This window comes from Saccopteryx leptura, chromosome 3 (genome assembly GCF_036850995.1).
Source record: "Saccopteryx leptura isolate mSacLep1 chromosome 3, mSacLep1_pri_phased_curated, whole genome shotgun sequence".
NCBI classification, from domain to species: Eukaryota; Metazoa; Chordata; class Mammalia; order Chiroptera; family Emballonuridae; genus Saccopteryx; species Saccopteryx leptura.
Genome location: NC_089505.1, coordinates 56,588,274 through 56,612,812, shown reverse-complemented (window position 1 = coordinate 56,612,812; position 24,539 = coordinate 56,588,274). Strand labels below are relative to the sequence as shown.

Here is a 24,539-nt window from a genome sequence, read left to right as displayed (position 1 = left end):
TTAAGTTATTACGGGAGGGAGCGTCGTAAACTCAAAACATTGTATGTTGAGACTGTCATATTCCAAGGACCCCCTATAGTTCCAATATAATTTATAGCTATATAGAAAAGTGAAATAAAATGTATTTTAGCAATGTATCATTTTAAGTTCAATTTAATAAAACTCAATTTGAGATTCCAAGATGGTGACAGAGAAAGCAGATGTTCCAACTGCAACCTCCTAGGACCAAACTGAATTACAACTTAATTTAAGAACAATCATCTTGAAAAACCAACTTTGGACTAAATGAAGAGGAATCGATAACCAATAATCGCCGAAGAAGCTACCACGAGACTGGTAGGAAGGCCAGAATCGCAAAAAAGGATTGCCCCGCTCGCTCAGAAGGCTGAAGGTCCAGAGGGACTCTCACTGCAGGAAGGGCTGCCCTGAGAGGGTGGGTCCTCAGCCTCAGGCCCAGAGCCCCAGCCTAGAACCTCAGGGCCTAGAAGAAGCACCCACACAGCATTTGGGAGTGAAAAGAACAGGTTTTCTGTATGCGAGAAAGAGACGGAGCTCTCAGAGACACAGGCTCCAAGGGCCTGCATAGAAAATTTCATTCACAGCCACTTACCCAGGGCTCCAGTGGAGGAGGAGCTGAGAGGAATATAGTTGCATTAAGAGAGTTTGAAGTTGGAGGTGCAGGGAGAGACACTGTGGGAGACTGCCACTGGAACCCTGGTGCTGAGTCATTCTCTAGTACTGCAGTCCCCATCTTTCTTGGGTGGAGCAATCTCCTCTGAGCAGCATCAGCCTGGGGAAAAGCAACTGCTCAGCCCTTGGTAGTTTCAACCGCCCCAGTCGTGGTGATGGGTCGTTTCTGAGAGGCCAGGAAGAAGGAGGCATGACAGTGACTGTTTTCTGGTGTTGAGGTCAAAGCTTTCCTCCATACACTTCCAACTCTAAGACTGGTGCTTCCACCTCACAGGAGACTCAGTGGAAACTATCCAAACTGTGGGCAGACCACACCTCTGGGTCTCAGAGGTCACACCCACCAGACTCCTGGGGCCACACCCTATTGAGGTCTGTGAAAAAAGTCTGGACAGACTGACACCTGGGGGCCAAGGGGTGGAGCCACAACCACCACCCTTCCTAATCCCTGAATTGCCGCAGGCTCTAGACTCTACGAGAGGTTTTTTCAGTGGCCAAGTCTAACAAGCAGCCAGCAAACAGAGGCTGCAGAAGGCGGGACTCAGAGAACCTTGGCCTTTTAAGTCGATCTTCCTCCAGGCCCAGAGTAGGTAAAAGCCAGCCTAGATGTGCAGCTGGTATTTCCATGTGCACCTGGGCCCAGCAGAGGCAGCCACAAACTCTGGATGGCTTGTAGCTCCAAGAAGGTTGAGGAGGGCCAGTTACGGGCAGTCTCTCCCACTGGTCTGCACCAGATTCCTGCCAGGGAGGCCCAGGGCTGGCATATTCAGTGGCCAGCTGCAAAAAGTATCGGCTCAAGACCTAACAACCTTGCTAGAGTGATATCCTAAGGAAGGGCTCCTCATACCTGGCCCAGCTGAGGTGAGTTCTGCTCTCTGTGATCACCACCAGTACAGAGGCTCATGCGCATCAGATATGGTGGAGCTTCACAGTCAGCTGGTCGGGGTGCTGGATATTCTGTCCTCCTAGGCTAGATTCCACAAGGGGAAGAGAGAGAGGCTTGGAGCACAGACATTTAACATGTGGGTCCCTGTGAGCCTATTGTTGGATCTGGCCAAGGGGCTTAACCACCTTCTGGGGGGGCACAGTCAGCCCCAGGAGAAAACTCTCTCAGTCTTCCTCCCTGAAACCAGGGTCTTATCAGTTGTAAGAACTTCTGCAGAGAGGATTGTTGGCCACACTTGGTCTGAACCTGCTGCTCACCTTCTTGGGGGAGAAATAAAATTTGAGTATTCAGCAGTGGCTGAGGGATTAGGCTCTGGAGTAGGACCCACATTCCCCATACTGAGTTCCTGACCAAGAGACCCCTGAAGTAGGGGGGTCCCACTAACGTATTACCAACCTCAACTGCACTAATCCACCAAGTGTGCAACCTGTAGAGGGGTTGGTTGGGTGAGTCCAGTGAGAGCCCACACTATAGTCTTTCTACAGAAGACTCTGTAGGAAGTCTAGGCAGCTGCAAGAGTAGGTGAAGAGCTGAAAAGTGGAGGCAAATCTTATGGAGGTTAGGGGTTTTATGGAGCTGGTGTCCTCTCTAAGCAGGAGGAAGCTGATCCTATACAAAAGTTAGCCCCTCCCACACTACCAAAGCACAGAAAACGCAGACACAAAACAGTGAAAAGAGCAGCAGCTGCAGACAGCTAGCCTACAGCTGGTTACAAACAACAGCTGATGCCAACTCAAGAAGATCTAGAGCCAACACAACTGGTAGTGGGTGGCAGACAGCACCACTACTAGACTTAACTAGGTACACAAGCAACATGCCCAAAGGAGAAGTCTAGCAGACACCAGACACTGTGGAGAATAAATATGCCCAACAGGACAGATATTGCACAGTGTGTAAGACACATGATCAAAGTTGACTCTTAGAGCCAGTCAGCCAGAACGGATAACAGTATCCACGAAAGGACGAACTGCATTTAATACTCAAATACAACATGGGGGAAAATAGTACCCTCAAGAAGCATTCCTACAACAAAGAAAACAGGTGCTCTGGACGTCAGTACCACTAAGCCCATCCTCCTAATAAAGATACCAAAAAATTTCAAAGTCAGACAGCGCTACCTAATACACAGACCAAATGGGCAGACAGAAAAATGTGACACAAATGAATCAACAAGAGAAATCCCCAGAAAAAGAACTAAATGAAATGGAAGTAACCAAACTACCAGGTGCAGAATATAAAATGATTTTTAGGATGTTCAAGGATCTTAGAGCAACAATGAATGGACATCATGAGCACCTAAATAAAGAGATAGCAAGTATCAAAAAGGACTTTGAAATCATAAAAAAGAACCAGTCAAAAATGACAAATACAATATCAGAAATGAAGACTACACTAGAAGGAATTAAAAGCAGGCTGAATGCAGCAGAGGATCAACTCAGTGATACAGAGGACAAGATCAATGAAAGCAAAGAAGCAGAGCAGCAAAAAAAAAAAAGAGGCTCAAAAAGACTGAGGAAACTCTAAGAGACCTCTGTGACAACATGAAGAAAAACAACCTCCACATCATAGGGATGAAGACAATGAACATAGGAGAAGACAATGAACAAGGGATAGAGAACCTGTTTGAAGAAATCATAGCTGAAAATTTCCCTAAATTTATGAATGAAAAAGTCACACAAGTTCAAGAAGCACAGAGAATCCCAATAAAGAGGAACCCAAGAAGGCCTACAAGAAGATACATCATAATTTAAGTGGCAAAGTTAAGAAACAAAGAATACTAAAAGCTGCAAGAGAAAAGTAGTTGATCACTTACAGAGGAGCCCTCATAAGGATGACATTGACTTCTCAACAGAAAGGCCAGAAGGAAATGGCAATAAATATTCAAAGTGATGCAAAACCAAAATCTACAACAACCAAGACTTCTTTATCAAGCAATGCTATCGTTTAAAATTGAAGGAGAAATAAAAAGCTTCCTAGACCAAAAAAAAACAAAACACTCAAAGAATGCATTACAACCAAACCCGTACTGCAAGAAATGTTAAGGGTCCTGCTGTAAAAAGAGTAAAGGGAAAAAAAGTCTAGAAAAAGAGGATTGTAGCTTTAAAGAATAAAATGACAATAAATAAGTACTTATCAATAATAACCTTAAATGTAAATGGATTAAATGCTCCAATTAAAAGACATACGGTAGCTGCATGGATAAGAAAACAGGACGCATACATATGCTGTCTACAAGAGACCCACTTCAGAACAAAAGATGCACATAGACTGAAAGTAAAGGGATTAAAAAAATAGAAATTAAAAAAAGCTGGGGTAGCAATACTTCTGTGACAAAATAGACTTTAAAACAAAGGCTATATAGTAAGGGACAAAGAAAGTCACTGCATAATGATAAAGGGAGCAATCTAACAGGAAGATATAACCATTATAAATATCTATGTGCCTAATATAGGAGAACCTAAATACATAAAGCAGATTTTGATGGACATAAAGGGCGAGATCAACAGCAATACTATAATAGTAGGGGGTTTCAATACCCCATTAACATCAATAGAGAGATCCTCCAGACAGAAAATTAACAAAGAAATAGTGGCCTTAAATGACATACTAGATCAACTGGATTTAACAGATATCTTCAGAACCTTTCACCCCAAAGCAGCAGGAAGTACATTCTTTGCAAGTGCTCATGGTACATTCTCTAGGATAGACCACATGTTAGAACACAAAACGAGTCTCAATAAATTTAAGAAGATTGAAATCATATCAAGCATCTTCTCTGAATCACAATGGCATGAAACTAGAAATCAACTACAATAGAAAAACTGAAAAACATTCAAACACTTGGAGGCTAAATAGCATGTTACTAAATAACAAATGGGTTAACAATGAGATCAAGGAAGAAATAAAAAATTTCCTTGAAACAAATGAAAACGAACATACAACAACTCAAAATTTATGGAATACAGCAAAAGCAGTCCGGAGAGGAAAGTTCATAGCATTACAGGCATATCTTAAAAAGAAAAAACTCAGAGAAACAACTTAACACTGCATCTAAAAGAACTAAGAAAGAAAAACAAATAAAGCCCAGAGGAAGTAGAAGGAAGGAAATAATAAAGATCAGAGCAGAAATAAATGACATAGAGGCTAAAAAAACAATACAAAAGATCAATGAAACCAAGAGTTGATTCTTTGACAAGGTAAACAAAATTGACAAACCTTTAGCCAGAATCATCAAGAAAAAAAGAGAGAGGACTCAAATAAATAAAATTAGAAACGAAAAGGAAGAAGTAACAGCTGACACCATAGAAATACAAAGGATTGTAAGAAAATACTATGTAGATCTATAAGTCAAAAAATTGGACAACCTATGTAAAATGGATAAATTCCTAAAAACATACAATCTTCCAAGACTGAATCTGGAAGAATCAGAAAACCTAAACAAATCGATTACAACATATGAAATTAGAACAGTTATTAAAAAAGTCCCAACAAATAAAAGTCCTGGACCAGATGGCTTCACAGGCGAATTTTACCAAATATTCAAAGAAGAACTAACACCTATCCTATTTCAAAAAATTCAAGAGGAGGGAAGACTCCCAAGCTCCTTTTATGAGGCAAGCATTATCCTCATTCCAAAACCAGGTAAAGACACTACAAAGAAAGAAAACTATAGACCAATATCCCTGATGAATTTAGATGCTAAATTCTCAAAAAAATATTGGCAAACCAAACCTAGTAATACATTAAAAAAGTCATACATCATGATCAAGTGGGATTTATTCCGGGGAAGCAAGGCTGGTACAATATTCGAAAATCAATCAGTATGTTTTGTCACATAAACAAAAAGGATAAAAATCACATGATTATATCAATAATGCATGAAAAGCATATGATAAGTCCAGTACCCATTTATGATCAAAACTCTAAGCAAAGTGGGAATACAGGAAACATACTTCAACATGATAAAGGCCATCTATGACAAACCCACAGCCAACATCATACTCAATGGGCAAAATTTAAAGCAATCTCCTTAAGATCAGGAACAAGGCAGGGGTGCCCCCTTTCACCACTCGTATTCAACATAGTTCTGAAAGTCCTAGCCACAGCAGTCAGACAAGAAGAAGAAATAAAAGGCATCCAAATTGGTAAAGAAGAAATAAAGCTATCATTATTTTCTGATGACACGATACTATACATAGAAAATCCTAAAGTCTCCATCAAAAAACTACTAGACCTGATAAATAAATTTGGCAAGATGACAGGATATAAAATTAATATTCAGAAATCAATGGCATTTTTAAACAGCAACAATAAACTGTCTGAAAGAGAAATTAAGGAAACAATCCCCTTCACTATTGCAACAATAAAAAAATAAAGTACCTAGGAGTAAATTTAACCAAGGAGGTAAAAGACTTGTACCTGGAAAATTATAAGACATTGAGAAAAAAATCAAGGAAGATACAAACAAGTGGAAGCATATACTATGTTCATGGATAGGAAGAATAAACATCACTAAAATGTTTAGATTATGCAAAGCAATCTATAAATTCAATGCAATTTCTATTAAAATACCAATGACATACTTCAAAGATACAGAATAAATATTCCAAAAATTTATATGGAACCAAAAAAGAACACGAATAGCATCAGCAATCTTGAAAATGAAGAATAAAGTGGGAGGAATCACACTTCCTGATATCAAGTAACACTACAAGGCCATAGTAATCAAAACAGCTTGGTATTGGGATAAGAACAAGCATATAGATCAATGGAACAGAACTGAGAACTTAGAAATAAACCTACACCTTTATGGTCAATTGATATTTGACAAAGGAGGTTAAGAGCATACAGTGGGGTAAAGACAGTCTTTTTAATAAATGGTGTTGGGAAAATTGGACAGGTACAAGCAAAAAACAATGAAACTATACCACCAACTTATATCATTCACAAAAATAAACTCAAAATGGATAAAAGACTTAAATGTAAGTTGCGAAACCATAAACATCTTGGAAGAAAACATATGCAGGAAACTCTCCCATATCTCTTGTAGCAATATTTTTGCCAATGTATCTCCATGGGCAAGTTAAATAAAGGACAAAATAAACAAATGGGACTATATCAAACTAAAAAGGTTTTATACAGCAAAAGACACCATGAATAAAATAAAAAGACAACCCCCACATGGGAGAACATATTGTCAATACGTCTGATAAGGGGTTAATAACCAAAATTTATAAAGAATTTCTAAAATTCCTAAAATTTACCAGGAAGGTAAACAATCCAATTATGGGCAAAAGAACTGAATAGACACTTCTCCAAAGAGGACATACAGATGGCTAACAGGCATATGAAAAAATGTTCAATGTCACTAATCATCAGAAAAATGCAAATTAAAACCACAACCAGATACCACCTCACACCTGTCAGAATGGTGCTCATTAACAAATCAACACACAACAAGTACTAGCAAGAATGTGGAGAAAAGGGAACCCTCCTGCACTGCTGGTAGGAATGCAGACTTGTGCAGCCACTGTGGAAAACAGTATAGAGTTTTCTCAGAAACTTAAAAATGGGCCTGCCTTTTGACCCAGCCATCCCACTTTTAGGAATATATCCTAAGAATCCCAAAACTCCAATTCAAAAGAAGATATGCACCCCCATGTTAATGCAGCATTCTTTACAATAACCAGATCTATAAACAGCAGAAGTGTCCATTAGTGGAGGAATGGATTAAAAAGCTGTGGTACATATACACAATGGAATACTACTCAGCTGTGAAAAATGAAATCTTACCTTTTGCAATGGCATGGATGAACCTAGAGATTATTATGCTAAGTGAAATAAGCCAGACAGAGAAAGACAAATATCATATGATCTCACTTATATGTGGAATCTAATAAACAAAGTGAACTGAGGAACAAAATAGAAGCAGAGGTGGGGTCACAGGGTCCAGAGGGACAGTTGTCAGAGAGAAGGGGGATGAGGATGGGATCAGAGAAGGTGAAGGGATTAGTGAAATTATATAACACAGAGATAAAGATAACAGGACAGCAAATCTCAGTGGGGAAGGGGGGTGTAGTTTGGGGGAGGGGGGCAAAGGTGGTAGAATGGAGGGTATGGGGATGGGGTGGAGGGAGTTATATTGAGTGGGACACTTGAATCCATGGTAGCACAATAAATTAAATTTAATAAAAAATTTAAAAACCCTTAATTTGAAAAGTAATTTATAAAATTTAACTCAATGAGCTAAAAACAAAACTAGGGAAAAAATTTTATTTCAAAAAATATCACTGAAGGCAGTGATTAGACTAAGTCTGATACATTATGCTATATATACCAAGTTCTGAATATGTGACACTCTGAGTCATGCTTTAAGTCAATGACAAATATAAGCTGTTTGTTTGGTCAACCTTCTATACGGGCTGACAAATTCCTTTTTTTTTCCTTAAGTGAGAAGCAGGGAGGCAGACTGACAGACTCCAGCATGTGCCCCCTACCGTGCAATGCTCTGCCCATCTGGGGCCAATGTTCCATTGCTCAGCAATATAACTATTTTAGTGCCTAAGGCAAGGCCATGCAGCCATCCTCAGCGCCCAAGGCCAACTTGCTCTAACCGAGCTATGGCTGCAGAGGAGGAGAAAGAGAGACAGAGGAAGAAAGAAGGGGAAGGGGTGGAGAAGCAGATGGATGCTTCCCTTGTATGCCCTGACCGGGAATCGAACCTGGGACTTCCACACGCAGACCCAATGTTCTACCACTGAGCCAACTGGTCAGGGCCAAATATTTTCTAAAGGGGTTAAAGATGATAAATATTTTAGGCTGTGGGCCATATGGCCTCTGCCATAACTAACTCAGCTGTTGTGCCATGAAAGCAGCCACAGACAATATATGAATGAATGGGTGTGGCAGGGTTCTAATAAATCTTTATTTACACAAACAGGTGGCTGGCCCATAACCACTGTTTGCCAATCCCAGTTCTAGAGTCTCAAAGTGACTTGTCGATAATTCTTTTTAATCAAGACAACTCTGCTTCCTTTCAAACACTTTCACATAAACTGAATTAGTATTTCACTAAAACCTCTAAAAACACCAGTAAGAGAAATAGATATTCTCATGTTTTACAGATAGAGAAACTGAACCTGAAAGAACTGAGTGACTTGCCAGTAGAGCTGATACTAAAAATAAAAACCAAGCCTTTGTTTTCACAACTCAACCATCACCCTCCACACTGAATCCTCCAAAGCCCCAAATGAAACATTTCAATCATTTTTAGAATGCTTTGCTTAATTTCTAAGCTCTCTATAGCTGACTCATACAGTTCAAGAACATCTACTTAAATGTCCATTTAAATTATTTACTTCAAATATGAAGCCAAATTATTCTCAGCTCCCTTTTCTCTTTAGAAGATTCCTGTCTTCTTCCACTTAGGCAATCTTCTGATTCACAAGTTTCCTAAAATGTCACTTCATCTTCAAATAGCCAGCACGGAAAAGTGTATACCTTAAGCGATTGTCAACTCTTAATCATTTGTGTATCCAATAAATATAAATGAGGTGAAAGGCCTGGCACCTGCCTCTGTAGTAATCTAGTTGATAAACACCAGAGGTATAAAAATGAAACTAAGGAGAAACTCCAAGCAACTAAGGTCATATCTAAGAAACTTAAATGAGAAAATTTAATTTATAGTATAGTGTCATATAATATGTGCCTTTTGTATACTGAAGTCAGATAATACTCTATTTTGCATAATGAAAGTTTAATACTAAATAACTACAAATACCTCTTTGATATGGTAATAATATAGTTCAGAGATAAAACTGAATCTCATTTTTAAAAAGTATTTTAAATTTTAGGGAGGATGAATCTTCTCTTTTATTCTAATTGTTGCCATGAAAGAACACCTTATATAGGACTGACCTCCTGTCCAAAAACAATTATGAAAGATGGACAAAATATAGGCAGTCCTCGCTTTGCATAACAGTATGGGACTAGAAAAAGTGACCACACAAAATATAAATATGCAAAGTGATCTGAACAGGGAAAAATTATGATTGTTCTGTAATAGCTCTTTAAAAAATTGTCAAAACAGGCCCTAGCCGGTTGGCTCAGTGGTAGAGCGTCAGCCTGGCGTGCAGAAGTCCTGGGTTCGATTCCCGGCCAGGGCACACAGGAGAGGTGCCCATCTGCTTCTCCACCCCTCCCCCTCTCCTTCCTCTCTGTCTCTCTCTTCCCCTCCCGCAGCCGAGGCTCCATTGGAGCAAAGATGGCCCGGGCGCTGGGGATGGCTCCTTGGCCTCTGCCCCAGGAGCTAGAGTGGCTCTGGTTGCAACAGAGCGACGCCCCGGAGGGGCAGAGCATCGCCCCCTGGTGGGCGTGCTGGGTGGATCCTGGTCGGGTGCATGCGGGAGTCTGTGTGACTCTCTCTCCCCGTTTCCAGCTTCAGAAAAATACAAAAAAAAAAAAAAAAAAATTGTCAAAACAGCCTATCCGGTAGTGGCACAGTAGACAGAGCATCAACCTCAGATGCTGAGGTCCCAGGTTCAAAACCCTGCGTTCTCTGGCTTGAGTGCTGGCTCATCAGTTTGAGTGCAGGGTCTCTGGCTTGAAGCCCAAGGTTGCTGGCTTGAGCAAGGGGTCACTGGCTCCACTGGAGCCCCTTAGTCAGGCACGTATGAGAAGCAATCAATGAACAACTAAAGTACAGCAACTACGATTTGATGCTTCTCATTGCTCTCCCTTCTTGTGTCTCTCTTTCTCAAAATAAAATATTGTCAAAACATAAAAAACTCTGATGGTTATAAATGTCTAGAAAAATGAAAAAGTAAATAAGACTAATATTTATTTTGGACACAGTAATTTAAAACAGTAGAAGCATGGAGAATTAAAGTGTTTTATTTCTGTGTTAAAAAAAAACTTCAGCAGTTTGAATAGTGCTTGCTTCCTTAATATGTAACTTACAAGCAAACATCTTTCATAAACTGTGAAATGCATACTCCTCTCCAAGTCTGAATCAATTTCTAATATACTACCATTTGTGCTTCCAATGTAATGGAATATCTCTGTCCCTTTATTGAGTTTTTTGCTAGCATCACTTCCTCTGGGATAACTTCATCCTCTTAATCACAACCTCTTTCTCTACTGATGTGGAAAAGTTCAACTTCACTAATTTCCTGTGGCTGCTATCTAAACTCTCTCAAATGGCAGTGGTGTCCACATCCCCCTAGTCAGTTATGTCTTCGAGAATTCCATTATGTTCTATTCAAATTTTGCTTTCAGAATTATCATATTTTCTTTCTTTGCTTAATTTTCACCTTTCTTGGCCAATTCCCTCTTTCGATTATCCAGTGTTATAAGATGTTATGTGGGCTTATCTCTGGAGACAAGGAGGTAACATAACTACATGCTTTGTCTGTGGATGAAAATAACAGATGCATAATGACGATTCACTAACAGACATCGAAAGAAGTGAAGTGAATGACTGGTCACTGATCATGATGCGTTATGGATCGTTATATAATGTTTTGTGCTAAAGAGGAAGCAGTCAAGTCTGTACTTTTTGTAATTATTCCCATTTAATACATAAAATGGCAAACGAAAATTGAGCTATATTCTCAAAAAACTAGTATTATTTTTCTTTTTTTAAGTTGAAGCATAATTAACATGACATTATATTAGTTTCAGGTGTATAACACAATACTTCAATATTTGGATATGCTGCAAAATGAATAACACAATAAGTCTAGTTATCATCAGTCACCAAAATTACAAAAAAATTTTTTTTCTTTTATTATTTGAGAGAGAGAAAAGGAGAGAGAGAGAAAGAGAGAAACATCAATTTGTTGTCCCACTTATTTGTTGTCCCATTCACTGGTTGACTCTTGTATGTGCCCTGAGCGGGGATCTAACCGGCAACCTTGGTGTATCGGGACAATGCTCTAATCAACTGAGCTACCTGTCCAGGACCAAAAAAATATATTCTTTTTTGATGAGAATGTTTAAGATTTATTCTCACAGCAACTGGGAATAGTATTATTTAACTAAAACATGTTAATTAAAATTCATGCATATTGGACTTGGGCAAAGCCAGGACTTCCTGTATACAGAACTGTTTGAAGGCACTGGAGGGCAATCAGTATAGACAAGATTGAGAAGCTATGCTCTCTAAAAGATGAAGAATACAGAGGTAAACTGCAGACTGCCCTCAGTTTTTTCCTTTAGTGTATTTTCTAAGTTCCAGCCAGGAAGAGAATCTAAGCACAAAACAAGTCTTCTGGTTCTGAGAAAACAGAGGTTGGAGTTCATGCCCTACCTAAATGGAGTACTTTGGTATGCAAACAGTATATTCAATTGTAATTCCAGAAAGATCATGATTAGGAGTAAGGGCACATTTTCCAGAAGCTAAATACAGGAACTTTATATGTTCTGGGCAAAGCAACCAGTCAAATGCCGGGGAATACAGGCAGAGAGGGATACTGGAAGGTAAAAATATAAGGAAGTGATTTTCAACTACCAGTCCACAGACCAGGCTGCCAGAAATTTCAAGCTGGACTACAAAAGAGTTAACCACTCTGATGTTGTATAAAGACTACAGACCCAGTGATCTAAGTAAAATTCACTTATGTTCAGGGTGATTTCTGCCTCAGTAGTCCTCGAAATAGTTCTGTTTTCACTGGTCCCCAAGTGTTAACTGCTTATCTGATGAAAACCACTGATGTAAGGGATGATGAAAGCTAGATTCTTTGAAAAATTTTGTGCCTAGAAACTGGAATCTAAACTTGTACCATTAATCCTAAGACATACCAGTTACTGACAGAATTATAGTTAATAGTTACATCATACTTTATAAAGAGGTATTCTGAAATTAAACAGTGCTATATTTACCATTATGTAATCCCATCCAGAGCTGTTTGTGATCTTTTTTCTGCATTTCATTGATTACTTGACTTTTGTGCTTTAAAGCATCGGCTTCTTTCACACAAGACATAAAATGAGCTTCAACTGCATCCTTAGATGGACAGTGCAGAAGATCCTTTTCTGGAAAACCCTATCAAAGGGAGAAAAATATATACATATAAAACAGTATAAAATTAGCTTCTTAAAAACTATATCTCCCCCTATTTTCAAATATTTTTAATAAACCATCTCTTACCTTCCAAATAAAGACATTTCAGTATAACTTCAAATACTCTTAAAATTAACTTAAAAATCTTTAGCTATCTGACATATTTTATACCTTTTCCAAAAAATTCCGTATATGATATGAGTTTATAACAACATGAAAAAATATGAAAGAGTGACAATGTAAAAAATAGCTTTCTAACTGACTATACCTAGTGTTGGCAAGAATGTGAAACAGAACTCTCACGCACTTCTGGTGGGAATGTAAAATGATACAACTACTTTGGAAAAGTTTGATAGTTTCTTTAAGAAGGTAAACATATACCTACCATCCAATCCAGTTATTCTACAACCAAGTATTTACCTAAGATAAAAAAGCATATGTTCACAACGAGACTTGTATGTGAATATTCACAGCAGCTTTATTTATAACATCTAAACAAAATCCCCAGGAAACAACCTAAATGTCAACAGATAAAGGAATACATCAATTGTGGTATAAATTTACCAAAGTATACACTTCTAATATGTGTTGTTTGCTATAGGCCAATTAAAGCTTAAGGAAGCTGTTAAAATATAGCTTTTAAGGTCAAATAGCTAAATTTATACCCTATACCTTCAGTGACTCTTTTAAGCAGTTGAAGCAATTGATCATTAGTCAGATAAGCAGTTACGTAAATGAGATGACTAATGCATTTTTCACTGAAAAAAAAAATAACAATAGCTAACACTAACTAAATATGTATGTGACACTGTACCAAGACTTTTTATATGTTTAAAATTTAAATTTTATAATAACCCTTAAGGTAAACACTACTGTTATTGCTATTTTACAGATTTAAAAAACTGACGCTCAGGGAGTGAATAGTCACACAAGTTGCAAGTGGCAGGGCTGGGATTAGTCTAAGAGTACCAGCTTTTAACCACTATGCAATACCACTTCCTCCATGACACCTAAATACTTAATGAAAATATCAGAATGTTATTTTACAGAAAAATACATTGTTCTATAAGTCCAATAAAAAGAGTCAAATAACTTTGGTAGAAAACGGCATTTAGTTATAGCCTACTCATATTACCATAGTAACAGAAAACATTCAATTATTTAAGTCATGGAAAGCTCCTGAATAATTAAAAATATAGGAGATGCCTGCCTACCACAAGATAAGGCACTTGACTACCTATAGCTATTTCCTAGAGTATATTCTTTAAATGCAAATAAATAGTTCTATCTCCTCCTATTCTCAGAGAGTCTGATCTCAAAGTTTCTGCTGAGTAAAAGGTGAGCCACTACGTAAACTACCCACCAGCCATAGTTGCCTGGAGCAGAAGGAAACAGCTGAGACAACTGAATTGTTTCTCAGGTACAATGGAATTGCAGATTCCCGATGCTCTTGCACTAGAGGACCGTAAAGAAATAAGGCGGATGTTTTCAGACACAGGAACACAAAGGCAAAGAATATGAGAAAATGTCAAATTTCAGAAGAATGAAAAGGCAAAAGGAGACTATGAGAGCTAGAAAGGCAAAAGTAAAAGAAGGGACAGGATATGCATGGCAGAGAAAGAGGGTCCCTGCCCTAATCAACTTTATAATCTGCTGTATTTGCTTTGATTCAGCTAGATTAAAGGGATTTGTCCTGGCTTCCTGACCAAAAGAATTAAATGTATATCATATCAATTCTATTCAAACTTTTAAGATTTTTTCATTTATTCATTTTAGAGAGGAGAGAGAGGAAAGAAAGAGGAAGAGAAAGGGAGGTAGAGGGATAGAGAGAAGGGGGGAGGAGCAGGAAACATCAACTCCCATATGTGCCTTGGCCAGGCAAGCCCAGGGTTTCGAACTGGTGACCTCAGCTTTCCAGGTTGATGCTTTATCCACTACACCACCACAGGTCAGGCAATTCTATTCAAATTAATTAGCATTATGACAGTTATTTAAGAAAAATGACTTTGTTACGCTTGATCTATAAATTTAGAATAGATCTCTCAGATATTATAACTTCTCCACATTGCTAATTATCCATATTAGTTATGAGTGGCAGAAAATATGAACATTCATATTCCAAATAAAATAGTATTTTCATATAGTTTGAATTTACAACCTATTACGCTTAAGTACTGCTAGAATTTGTGAAAATTGTATACAAGCTGATTATGGGAAAAAGTAGGCTCTCTCAAAACAGTTGTTTGAGAAGTGTGGGTAGGGGGAATCCCAACATTTTTTTAGTATTGTTTCAGAGTAGGCTAAGACTCTCAATGGCTCTTGTAACCAGAGAAAGTACTAAAGTTTTTGCTTTTCCCAACTTCCTTTGCTTTACAGGTTTCTAAACTTAACCAATGCCGACACCTACAACTGATAGCTGACAATTACAAATCACTAGTCTTTACAGCAAAAGAGGAGGAGTCTATCAAGACAGTGTAGATATCTGCACACCCACCCTTCAGCAGAAAACGCTTGTACTCTATCCAGGAAGTGAACTCTTTCATGAAATGAACTCGGGACATATAAGAGCAGTAACAGAAAAAGTTTATCTGTTTAAGCAGCCACAGCAACTAAATTAATTGTGACAATGAATAAAGTGACAGATGTCTCAGCCAAAGCCCCCACAGATCCTGCTAATGAAATGCTCCTCTTTCCCACGATTAGCTTAGGATTAGGTAGAAAATATTTTCTTCCTAGAGCTTCACAATAAAATTACAAGTAGACTCTTGATTCATTACATTTCTAATCTCTTCTTACATATACCAGCAGTTGTGTGTGTTTGCCTTTTCATTCCAAACAAACTCTTGCAAATAAAGATGAGTTTGACACCATGTTAACTTGCTTTCACTAATCTTTCTTGTCAGAATGCTTGAGCCTGACCAGGTGGTGGCACAGTGGATAGAGCGTCGAACTGGGATGCAGAGGACTCAGGTTCAAGGTCCCGAGGTCGCCAGCTTGAGCACGGGCTCATCTGGCTTGAGCAAAGCTCACCAGCTTGGACCCAAGGTCGCTGGCTTGAGCAAGGGGTCATTCGGTCTGCTGTAGCCCCCTGGTCAAGCACATATGAGAAAGCAATCAATGAGAAACTAAGGTGCCGCAATGAAGAGTTGATGCTTCTCATTTCTCTCTCTGTCTGTCCCTCTCTCTGTCTCTGTGTCTGTCACAAAAAAAAAAAAAAATGCTTGATAAACTAAATCTAATTTTACTTTTACAGAAATGATCTGAAAGGTTCCGTTTACTTAGATATTACTACCTGTGTCCTTTAATTAAAATATTAATCCAGAGAGTCTGGAATATGTTCAGACATATTAGAGACAACCAAATATCACTGAACAACACTAAACTAAAACTATCTACAAGGTAAGTAGGGAGGAAAAAAAGCCTTTCAATCTACTAATAATATTGCAAGCTCTATTAAGACAATGAAGAAAGAAAAAAAAATTTTCCATATGATTAACAAAAGAAATCTAACTTCGGCCCTAGCAGGTGACACAGTAGATAGAGTGCCATTCTGGAGTGCCAAGGTGACCAGCTTGACCCTGTGGTCACCTGTTCAAGCCTGGGTTAGGGCACATATAAGAAGCAATCAGTGGGTGCACAGCTAAGTGTAACAATGAGTTGAAGATTTTCTCTCTCAAAAAGAAAAAGAAGAAAGAGAAAGAAAGGAAGAAAGAAAGAGAGGGAAGGAAGGAGGGAGGGGAAGAAAGGAAGGAAGGAAGGGGAAGAAAGGAAGAAAGAAAGAAAGAAAAGAAAAAAGAAAAGAAAAAAAAGAAAAGAAGGATCAGCCTGACCAGGTGGTGGCACAGCAGACAGAGCAGCGGTCTGGGATGCTGAGGACCCAGGTTCTAGGCCCCAAGGTCGCCAGCTTGAGTGCAGGGTCAGCAGCTTGAGTGCAGGGTTGTCAGCTTGAGCATGGGATCATATATGTGACCCCATGGTTGCTGGCTTGAGCCCAAAGATCACCGGCTTGAAGTCCAAGGACACTGGCTTGAGCAAAGGCGTCACTGACTCAGCTGGAGCCCCCCAGTCAAGGCATGTATGAAAAGCAAACAATAAACAAGTAAGTGCTGCAACTATGAGTTGATGCTTCTCATTTCTCTCCCTTCCTGTTTGCCTTTCCCAATCTGTCCATCTCTCTCTCTGTCATCTCAAAAGAAAAAAAAAAAAAAAAAAGAAAAGAATCAAACTTTAAACTGACAATACAAAAGTTTTCAATATACAGTGTTGTGGACTCAGTGTTTATGTCCCCTCAGTATTCACATGTTGAAACCCTAACCCTCATAAAAGTGTGCTATATGTGGAGTTAAGACCTCTAAAGAAGCAATTAAGTAATTAAGTTACACTGAGGTCATAAGAGTGAGGCCCTGATACAACAGGATTAGTGTCCTTAAAAGAAAAGACAGGCCCTGGCCAGTGGCTCAGTGAATAGAGCATTAGCCTGGCATGTGGTTGTCCTGAGTTCGATTCCCAACCAGGGCACACAGGAGAAGTGACCATCCACTTCTCCCTGCCTCCCTCTTCCTCTCCTGCAGCCAGTGGTTTAATTGGTTCCAGCATGACCCTGGGCACTGAAGATAGCTCAGTTGGTCCAAGCATGTCAGCATCAGGTACTAAAAATAGCTTGGTACTCGAGCATTGGCCCCAGATGGGGTTGTCAGGTGAATCCCGGTCGGGTCACATGCAGGAGTCTGTCTCATTATCTCCCTTCTTCTCATCTAAAAAAAAAAAGATTGCAAAGAGCTCTCTCTCTCTCTCTCCCCCCTGCACAAGGAAAAAAGGCCATGTGAGGACACAGTGAGAAGACACCATACAAATAGCAGGAAGAAAGTACCCACCAGAAACCAAAACCTGCTGGATCTTGATGGAATCTTGAACTTTTCTAAACTGTGAGAAAATAAATTTCTGTTGTTTAGCTACCCAGTCTGTAGTATTTTGTTATGGCAATCCAAGTAAACTAACATACATAACAATGTCATTTTATTGTTGATTCTTGTCTGATAGTAGACACAGCATTCTGATAGGGAAAATAATGAGGCCATAGTTTAAACAGTTACTTTTTTTTTCTTTCCAACTGAGAGGAGGGGAGATAGAGAGACAGACTCCCACATGTACCGGACATGGGGCCAATGCTCTGCCCATCTGGGGCCAAGCTATTCTTAGCACCTGAGGAAGAGGTTCCATGAACCCATCCTCAGCACCCAGGGCTGATGCGCTCAAACCAAGTGAGCCATGGCTGCAGGAAAGGGAGCGTGGGGAGGGGGTGAGAAAACAGATGGTTGCTTCCCCTGTGTGCCCTGACTGGGACTTGAACCCAAGACATCCACACACTGTACTGATGATGCTCTACCACTGAGCCAACCAGCCAGGTCCTAATAAAATTTAAAATGTTATGTCCAAAATCACTGTGATGTGTGTGCATGTGGAAATAGAAAGGGAGAACAATTTTCAAATATTTCTTGCCTGACTAGGCAGTAGCACAGTGGATCATGTCAGACTTGGATGTGGAGGACCCAGGTTCAAAATCCTAAGGTCGCTGGCTTAAGCGTGGGCTCACCAGCTTGAGTGCAGGGTTGCTGGCTTGAGCAAGGAGTCACTCACTCTGCTGTAGCCCCCCCCCCCCCATCAAGGCACATATGAGAAAGCAATCAATGAACAACTAAGGTGCTGCAACAAAGAATTGATGCTTCTCATCTCTCTCCCTTCCTGTGTGTCCTTCTCTCTAACTGTCAAAAAATATTTTTTTTCTTTACAGCATTTTCAGGATGAGAAAAAAATGTACTATGAAAAAGATGCTAATAGAAATTAACTGTATCAATGCTAAAGAATCAGCACTAAAATTTGCTAAAACTTTCTTGATTTTCTTAAATCTCCTAATTTTATCAAGATCCAATCTATAAACCTACCTGCAACCAATCATGCCCTTCCTTTCCTGGTACAATCTAAGGTACATCTTCCATCCTGTTTTCTAGGTCACATTGTTTTGTATCTCTGAAACCCAGATCAACTAATTATTCCCCTCTTTCTCAGTAACAATATCTTTAACCACTTTTTCTGTAATTATCATTTTCTGTTAGTTGTTCTGAAAAATAAAACCAACCTCCAAAGCAAGAAAAAAAAGCTTTCCTTCAATTTCAACTTCCCTGTCTAGAGCTATCTCTCTCTTCTCCCATTCAAAGCCAACCTTTAAATTCCTTTAAGAGGAGTTGGCCTTCAGCTCTTACTTATCCATCCAATCTGCTACATTTATCACTCCACTGAAATAGCTCTCTTCACAGTCACAGATGATATCTTTCAGTCCTTAATAGTTTTAAGCCCTCACCAAAAATCTAATAACATCTTTGACTATTCTCCTTGAAGCTGTCACCCTCAAATCCTGTGTTACAACACTTCTCATTTTCCTCTCATTTTTTCTCACTCTCCTTCGCAAGAGGTTACCTGGGCTATCCCTTAAATGCTGGTATTTTTCAAGTTTCTAGCCTAGGATCTCTTCCTTGTTTTCAGTCCATATACTCTCCATGAATTAAGCCTACCTATTCCCATAGTACAGTATGTATGAACTAATCAGTCTCAGTATCTTTCTCAGTATCTTTCAGTTGAGATCTTTCTGATGACCCTAGAACCCACATATATCTATAATCTAGTAGATATATGTTTAGTAGGCGTATGAAACTTAACAAATCCAAAAGTAAACATTATTTCTTCCCAGGACTCCTCCTCCTCCCCATCTCCCACATCCACTCAATTCTGCTGAGTCTACATCCTAAGAAGTTCTGAAGCCATTCACTTTCAACATTCCCAGCATCACTTTCCCAGTACAAATTAACAACTATCTGACCTTACTGAAAACCCAACTGGTTCCCAGGCACAGCCTTATAACCTTCCATTCACTTTTCAAATTTGGAGTCACAGTGACCTTCTTAAAATGCAAATCTGGTCTTCTCACTCAGCTGCACTGCTACATCTAGGATAAAATTAATCTTTTTTCAAAGCCTTCAGTTTTCTGAATGACACATCTCTGCTAATCTCTCCAGCATAATCTCTCACTCCCATTTCATATATCCTATTCCCTTGCCCCATTTCCCCACACACATCCTCCACTCCAGGGGTCCCCAAACTGCGGCCCCCTGAGGCCATTTATCCAGCCCCCTCCGCACTTCCGGAAGTGGTCACTCTTTCATTGGTGGTCAGTGAGAGGACCGCAAAGCGCAGCATCGCTCACGTACAGTACTACTTCTGGTGACACGGGACGCACTCGTCACGGCTCCAGAAGTGCGTCATATCACTTGTTACGGCTAGCAGTGACAAATATGGAACTGGACATTGACCATCTCATTAGCCAAAAGTAGGCCTATAGTTCCCATTGAAATACTGGTCAGTTTATTGATTTAAATGTACTTGTTCTTTATTTTAAATATTGTATTTGTTCCCGTTTTATTTTTTTACTTTAAATTAAGATATGTGCAGTGTGCATAGGGATTTGTTCATAGTTTTTTTTATAGTTCGGCCCTCCAACAGTCTGAGGGACAGTGAATTGGCCCCCTGTGTAAAAAGTTTGGGGACCCCTGCTCCACTCCAATGATCCTGAATATCTGTCATCTGCTCATTCTTCCAGCCATACTCTCATTTCGGTGCCTCTGCACTAACCATTCATTTTCTCTGCCTAGAACTCTGACCTTGCCTATCTCTTGACCACACACATGCCCATGCCCTCCACCTCCATAATCCTCCTTAATCTTCAAGTTCTGTTTTAATATCACTTTCTCCAGGAAATTCCTCTTAGGTTAAGTTAAAAAAGCCCTCATACTTGACTCTATACTATAATTTATATTCGTACGTCACACTACTCTTAAAGCTCTACTAGGCAGAGACCATGACAGTTCTCACCTCTCTGTCCTCTCTCAATAAACTTTTAAAAATAAGTTAAATTTGGCCCTGGCCGGTTGGCTCAGCGGTAGAGTGTCGGCCTAGCGTGCGGAGGACCCGGGTTCGATTCCCGGCCAGGGCACACAGGAGAAGCGCCCATTTGCTTCTCCACCCCTCCGCTGCGCTTTCCTCTCTATCTCTCTCTTCCCCTCCCGCAGCCAAGGCTCCATTGGAGCAAAGATGGCCCGGGCGCTGGGGATGGCTCTGTGGCCGCTGCCTCAGGCGCTAGAGTGGCTCTGGTCGCAACATGGCAACGCACAGGATGGGCAGAGCATCGCCCCCTGGTGGGCAGAGCGTCGCCCCCGGTGGGCGTGCCGGGTGGATCCCGGTCGGGCGCATGCGGGAGTCTGTCTGACTGTCTCTCCCTGTTTCCAGCTTCAGAAAAATGAAAAAAAAAAATAAAATAAAATAAAAATAAAAATAAGTTAAATTTACTGAGATATAATTCACAGACAATGGAATGCAGGAATTTTAAGTGTATAGTTAGATGAATTTTGACACTGTATAACTGTCAGCCCAAACAATATATAGAACATTACTATCAGCCCCCAAAAGTTCCTTTTTTTGTTTATGTGCTGAATTACATTGATTCTTGAAAAGTTGAATCACCCCGTATTCCTGGGACAATCTCAACACAGTCATGGTGTATTGTCTTTTTAATATATTGCTAAATTTGATTTGCTAGTTTTTTGGGTTTTTTTTTTTTGTTTTTTTTTTAAGCAAGAGAAAGAGAGAAAGATAGGGACAGACAGGAATGGAGAGAGATGAGAAGCACCAACTCATAGCTATGGGACCTTAGTTGTTCAATTACTTTCTCATATATGCCTTGACTGGGGGCCTCCAGCTGAGTCAGTGACCCCTTGCTCAAGCTGACCTTTGGGTCAGCGACCACAGGGTCATGTCTATGATCCCATGCTCAAACCAGCAACCCTGTGCTCAAGCTGGTGAGCCTGCGCTCAAGCCAGATAAACCCGCACTTAAATTGGCGACCTCGAGGTTTCTAACCCGGGTCCTCCGCGTCCCAGGCTGATGCTCTTATCCACTGTGCTACAGCCTGGTCAGGCTGATTTGCTACTATTTTCTTGAGAGTGTTTGCATCTATGTTCATGAGGGAAACTGGTCAGCAAATTTTTCTTTTAGTATCTTTATCAGATCAGAGTTATTCTGGCCTTAAAGCAAGTTGGCAAAGATCCCCCCCCCCTTCTATTTACTGTAAAAAGTCTGTAAAAATTGACATTATTTATCTCTCAAATATTATTGATAGAATTCACCAACAAAACTATGTAAGACATTTTCCTTTGTAAGAAAGTTGTTTTTAATCAGAAACTCAACCCCTTAATACATAAAGGAGCTATTCATATCTGCTACTTCTTGTATCAGTTTTGGTAAATTGTATTTTTATGGAATTTTCCCATTTGTCAAATTTTCTAGCATAACATTGTTCATATTTCCTACTAACCTTTAAATGGCTGTAGGATCTGTAGCAATGTCCCACTTTTCATTCCTGTTATCAGTAAAGTGTCTTTTCCTACTACAGAAAGAAAAAGTTTTAAATTCCCCCTAAGCACTGCTTTAGGCGAATCACAACACAACTTTAGTATGTTGTGTTTCTACTACCGTTTAGTTTGAAATATTTTAAAATTTCCCTGTGATTTTTTCTTTGACCCACAACTAACTGAGGACATAGTGGCCCCAATCTTTAGATAAATGTGGTCCTTTATTTTACTTATACAGACATTATTAACCCTTCCTTAAAACTGTATTATTGTTTTAAAGTCATTTCTCTTTTAAAGTTAAGAGGTAACCTTTTTATTTATCGTCTATTCACCATTGCCAGCACTCTTCGTTCCTGCCTGTAGCTCTTTTTTGTCCTTTAAGATGTCATTCCATTGTCTTTTGATCCCCACTGTTTGATGAGAAGACAGCCATCCTTCACCTTTGTTCTCTTATGTCATGTGTCTTTGTGTGTGTGTGTCTGTGTGTAGCTACTTTCAAGACTTTCTATTTAAAACTGGTTTTCAGCAGTTTAATATGATGTGTCTGGGTGTAATTTTCTATATATTTACTTGCTTGGGATTTGCTGAGCTTTTCTGACACTCATTGATTTTTCTCCAAAATTTGGAAAATTAGTAACCATGATTTTATAATTGAGATATAATTCATATAGAGTTAACTTAAAATTCACCATTTTAAAGAGTACAATTCAGTGTGTTTTAATATATTTATAAGGTTGTGCAACCATCACTACCTAGTTACATCTTTTCATCATTCCAGAAACCTACTAACTGTAAGAGGTCACTCCCTATTCTGCCCTCTCTCAAGTCCCTGAAAACCACTAATATACTTTGTCTCTATAGATTTGCATACTCTGAACATTTCATATATAAATTATGTAATATGCAGCCTTCTGAGTCTGCTTCCTCTAAGCATACTTCAAGGTTCATCTATGCTGTAGTATGTATCAATATTTCATTGCTTTCATGACCAAATTATATTCCATTGTATGGATACACATTTTACTTACACATTTATCAGTTGATGAGCATTCAGGTTGCTTCCACTTTTTGGCTATTATGACTAATCTTGCTATGAACATCATGTACCAGTTTTCGGGTGGACAATATGATCAAATTCACTCGGTATATAATATGAGTGTAATAAGTGGGTCATACAGCAATTCTGTGTTTATTCATTTGAAGAACTGCTAGACTGCTCTACAAAGCGGCTGCATCATTTTACATTCCCAATAGTAGCATGTAACACATGAGAGTACCAATTAGTCCATACCAATTGTCCAACTTTTTGATTATAGCTTTCTTAGTGGGCATGAAGGAGTAACTTCCTGAAGTCATTCTTTGCATTTCTCTAATGACTAATACTGAGCATCTTTTCATGTGCCTACTGGCCATTTTTATATCTTCCTTAGAGAAATGTCTATTTAAATCCTTTGCCCATTTTTAATTTACCTTTTTATTGCTGAATTCAAAGAGTTTCTTCTTTTTTTCCCCTGGATACTAGATCCTTATTCGCTATATGAGCTTGCAAATATTTTCTCCTATTCTGTGCATTGTATTTTCATTTTCTTTAAGGCATGAAAGCATGAAAGCTTTTGATTTTGATGAAGTCCAATTTATCCGTTTATTGTTTGGTTGCTTGTGTTTTAAGTGTCACACCTAAGAAATCACTGCCTAATCAAAGACCACAAAATTTACTCGCAGTTTAGTGCTTTCATTTAGGTCTTTGATCCACGCCTACTTATTTTGTCGTAGGTGTCAATTTCACTCTTTTGCATGTGGATATCCAGTTGGCCCAGCACCATCTGTTGAAAAACTATTCTGTTCCTCACTAAATTGTCCTGATACCCACACATAAAAATTCCACTGCCCATGAATATATGTGTTTATATCAGGACTCTCACTTGTATTTTTAATCTTTATGTCTATCATTCTGCAGCTACCATACAGTTTTGGTTACTGTAGCTTTGAAACCAGGAAATGTAAGGCTAATCGTTTCTTAAAAATATTTTTTCTATCCCATTCCCTCTTTCCTTTGCTTCTAGGGCTCCAATTACATGTTTAAAATGAGGCTGCTTGATATTATCCTAGAGGTCACTGGGACTCTGTCCCTCTCCATCCCCATTTTCTTCTCTCAGTTCTTCACATTCCCATGGATCTGTCTTCAAGTTCACAAAACCTTTCTTGTGCCATCTCTAATTCATTGTTAAGCCCACCTAGTGAATTTTTCATTTCAGATTTTTTTTTAGTTCTACAATTCTGTCACCTTATTTTAAGTTACTGAGTTTTTAATAGCTGCTTTAATTCATTTTTTGCTAATTCCAAATGTGAGTTATCTCAGGTTAGTTTCTATCAGCAGTATTTCTTC

At 39.2% G+C, this 24,539-nt stretch overlaps 1 protein-coding gene across 4 annotated transcripts in view; it reads right to left on the bottom strand.

Annotated features, from left to right (window-relative positions):
- The window catches only part of ATG5 (autophagy related 5), a 157,765-nt gene that overhangs the window by 93,877 nt on the left and 39,349 nt on the right, over nucleotides 1-24,539 (bottom strand). For all 4 annotated transcript variants that reach the window (XM_066373560.1, XM_066373563.1, XM_066373562.1 and 1 more), the window contains exon 5: nucleotides 12,515-12,677. In XM_066373560.1, the coding sequence (XP_066229657.1) occupies nucleotides 12,515-12,677 (163 nt within the window). The remainder of the gene's footprint in view (nucleotides 1-12,514; nucleotides 12,678-24,539) is intronic.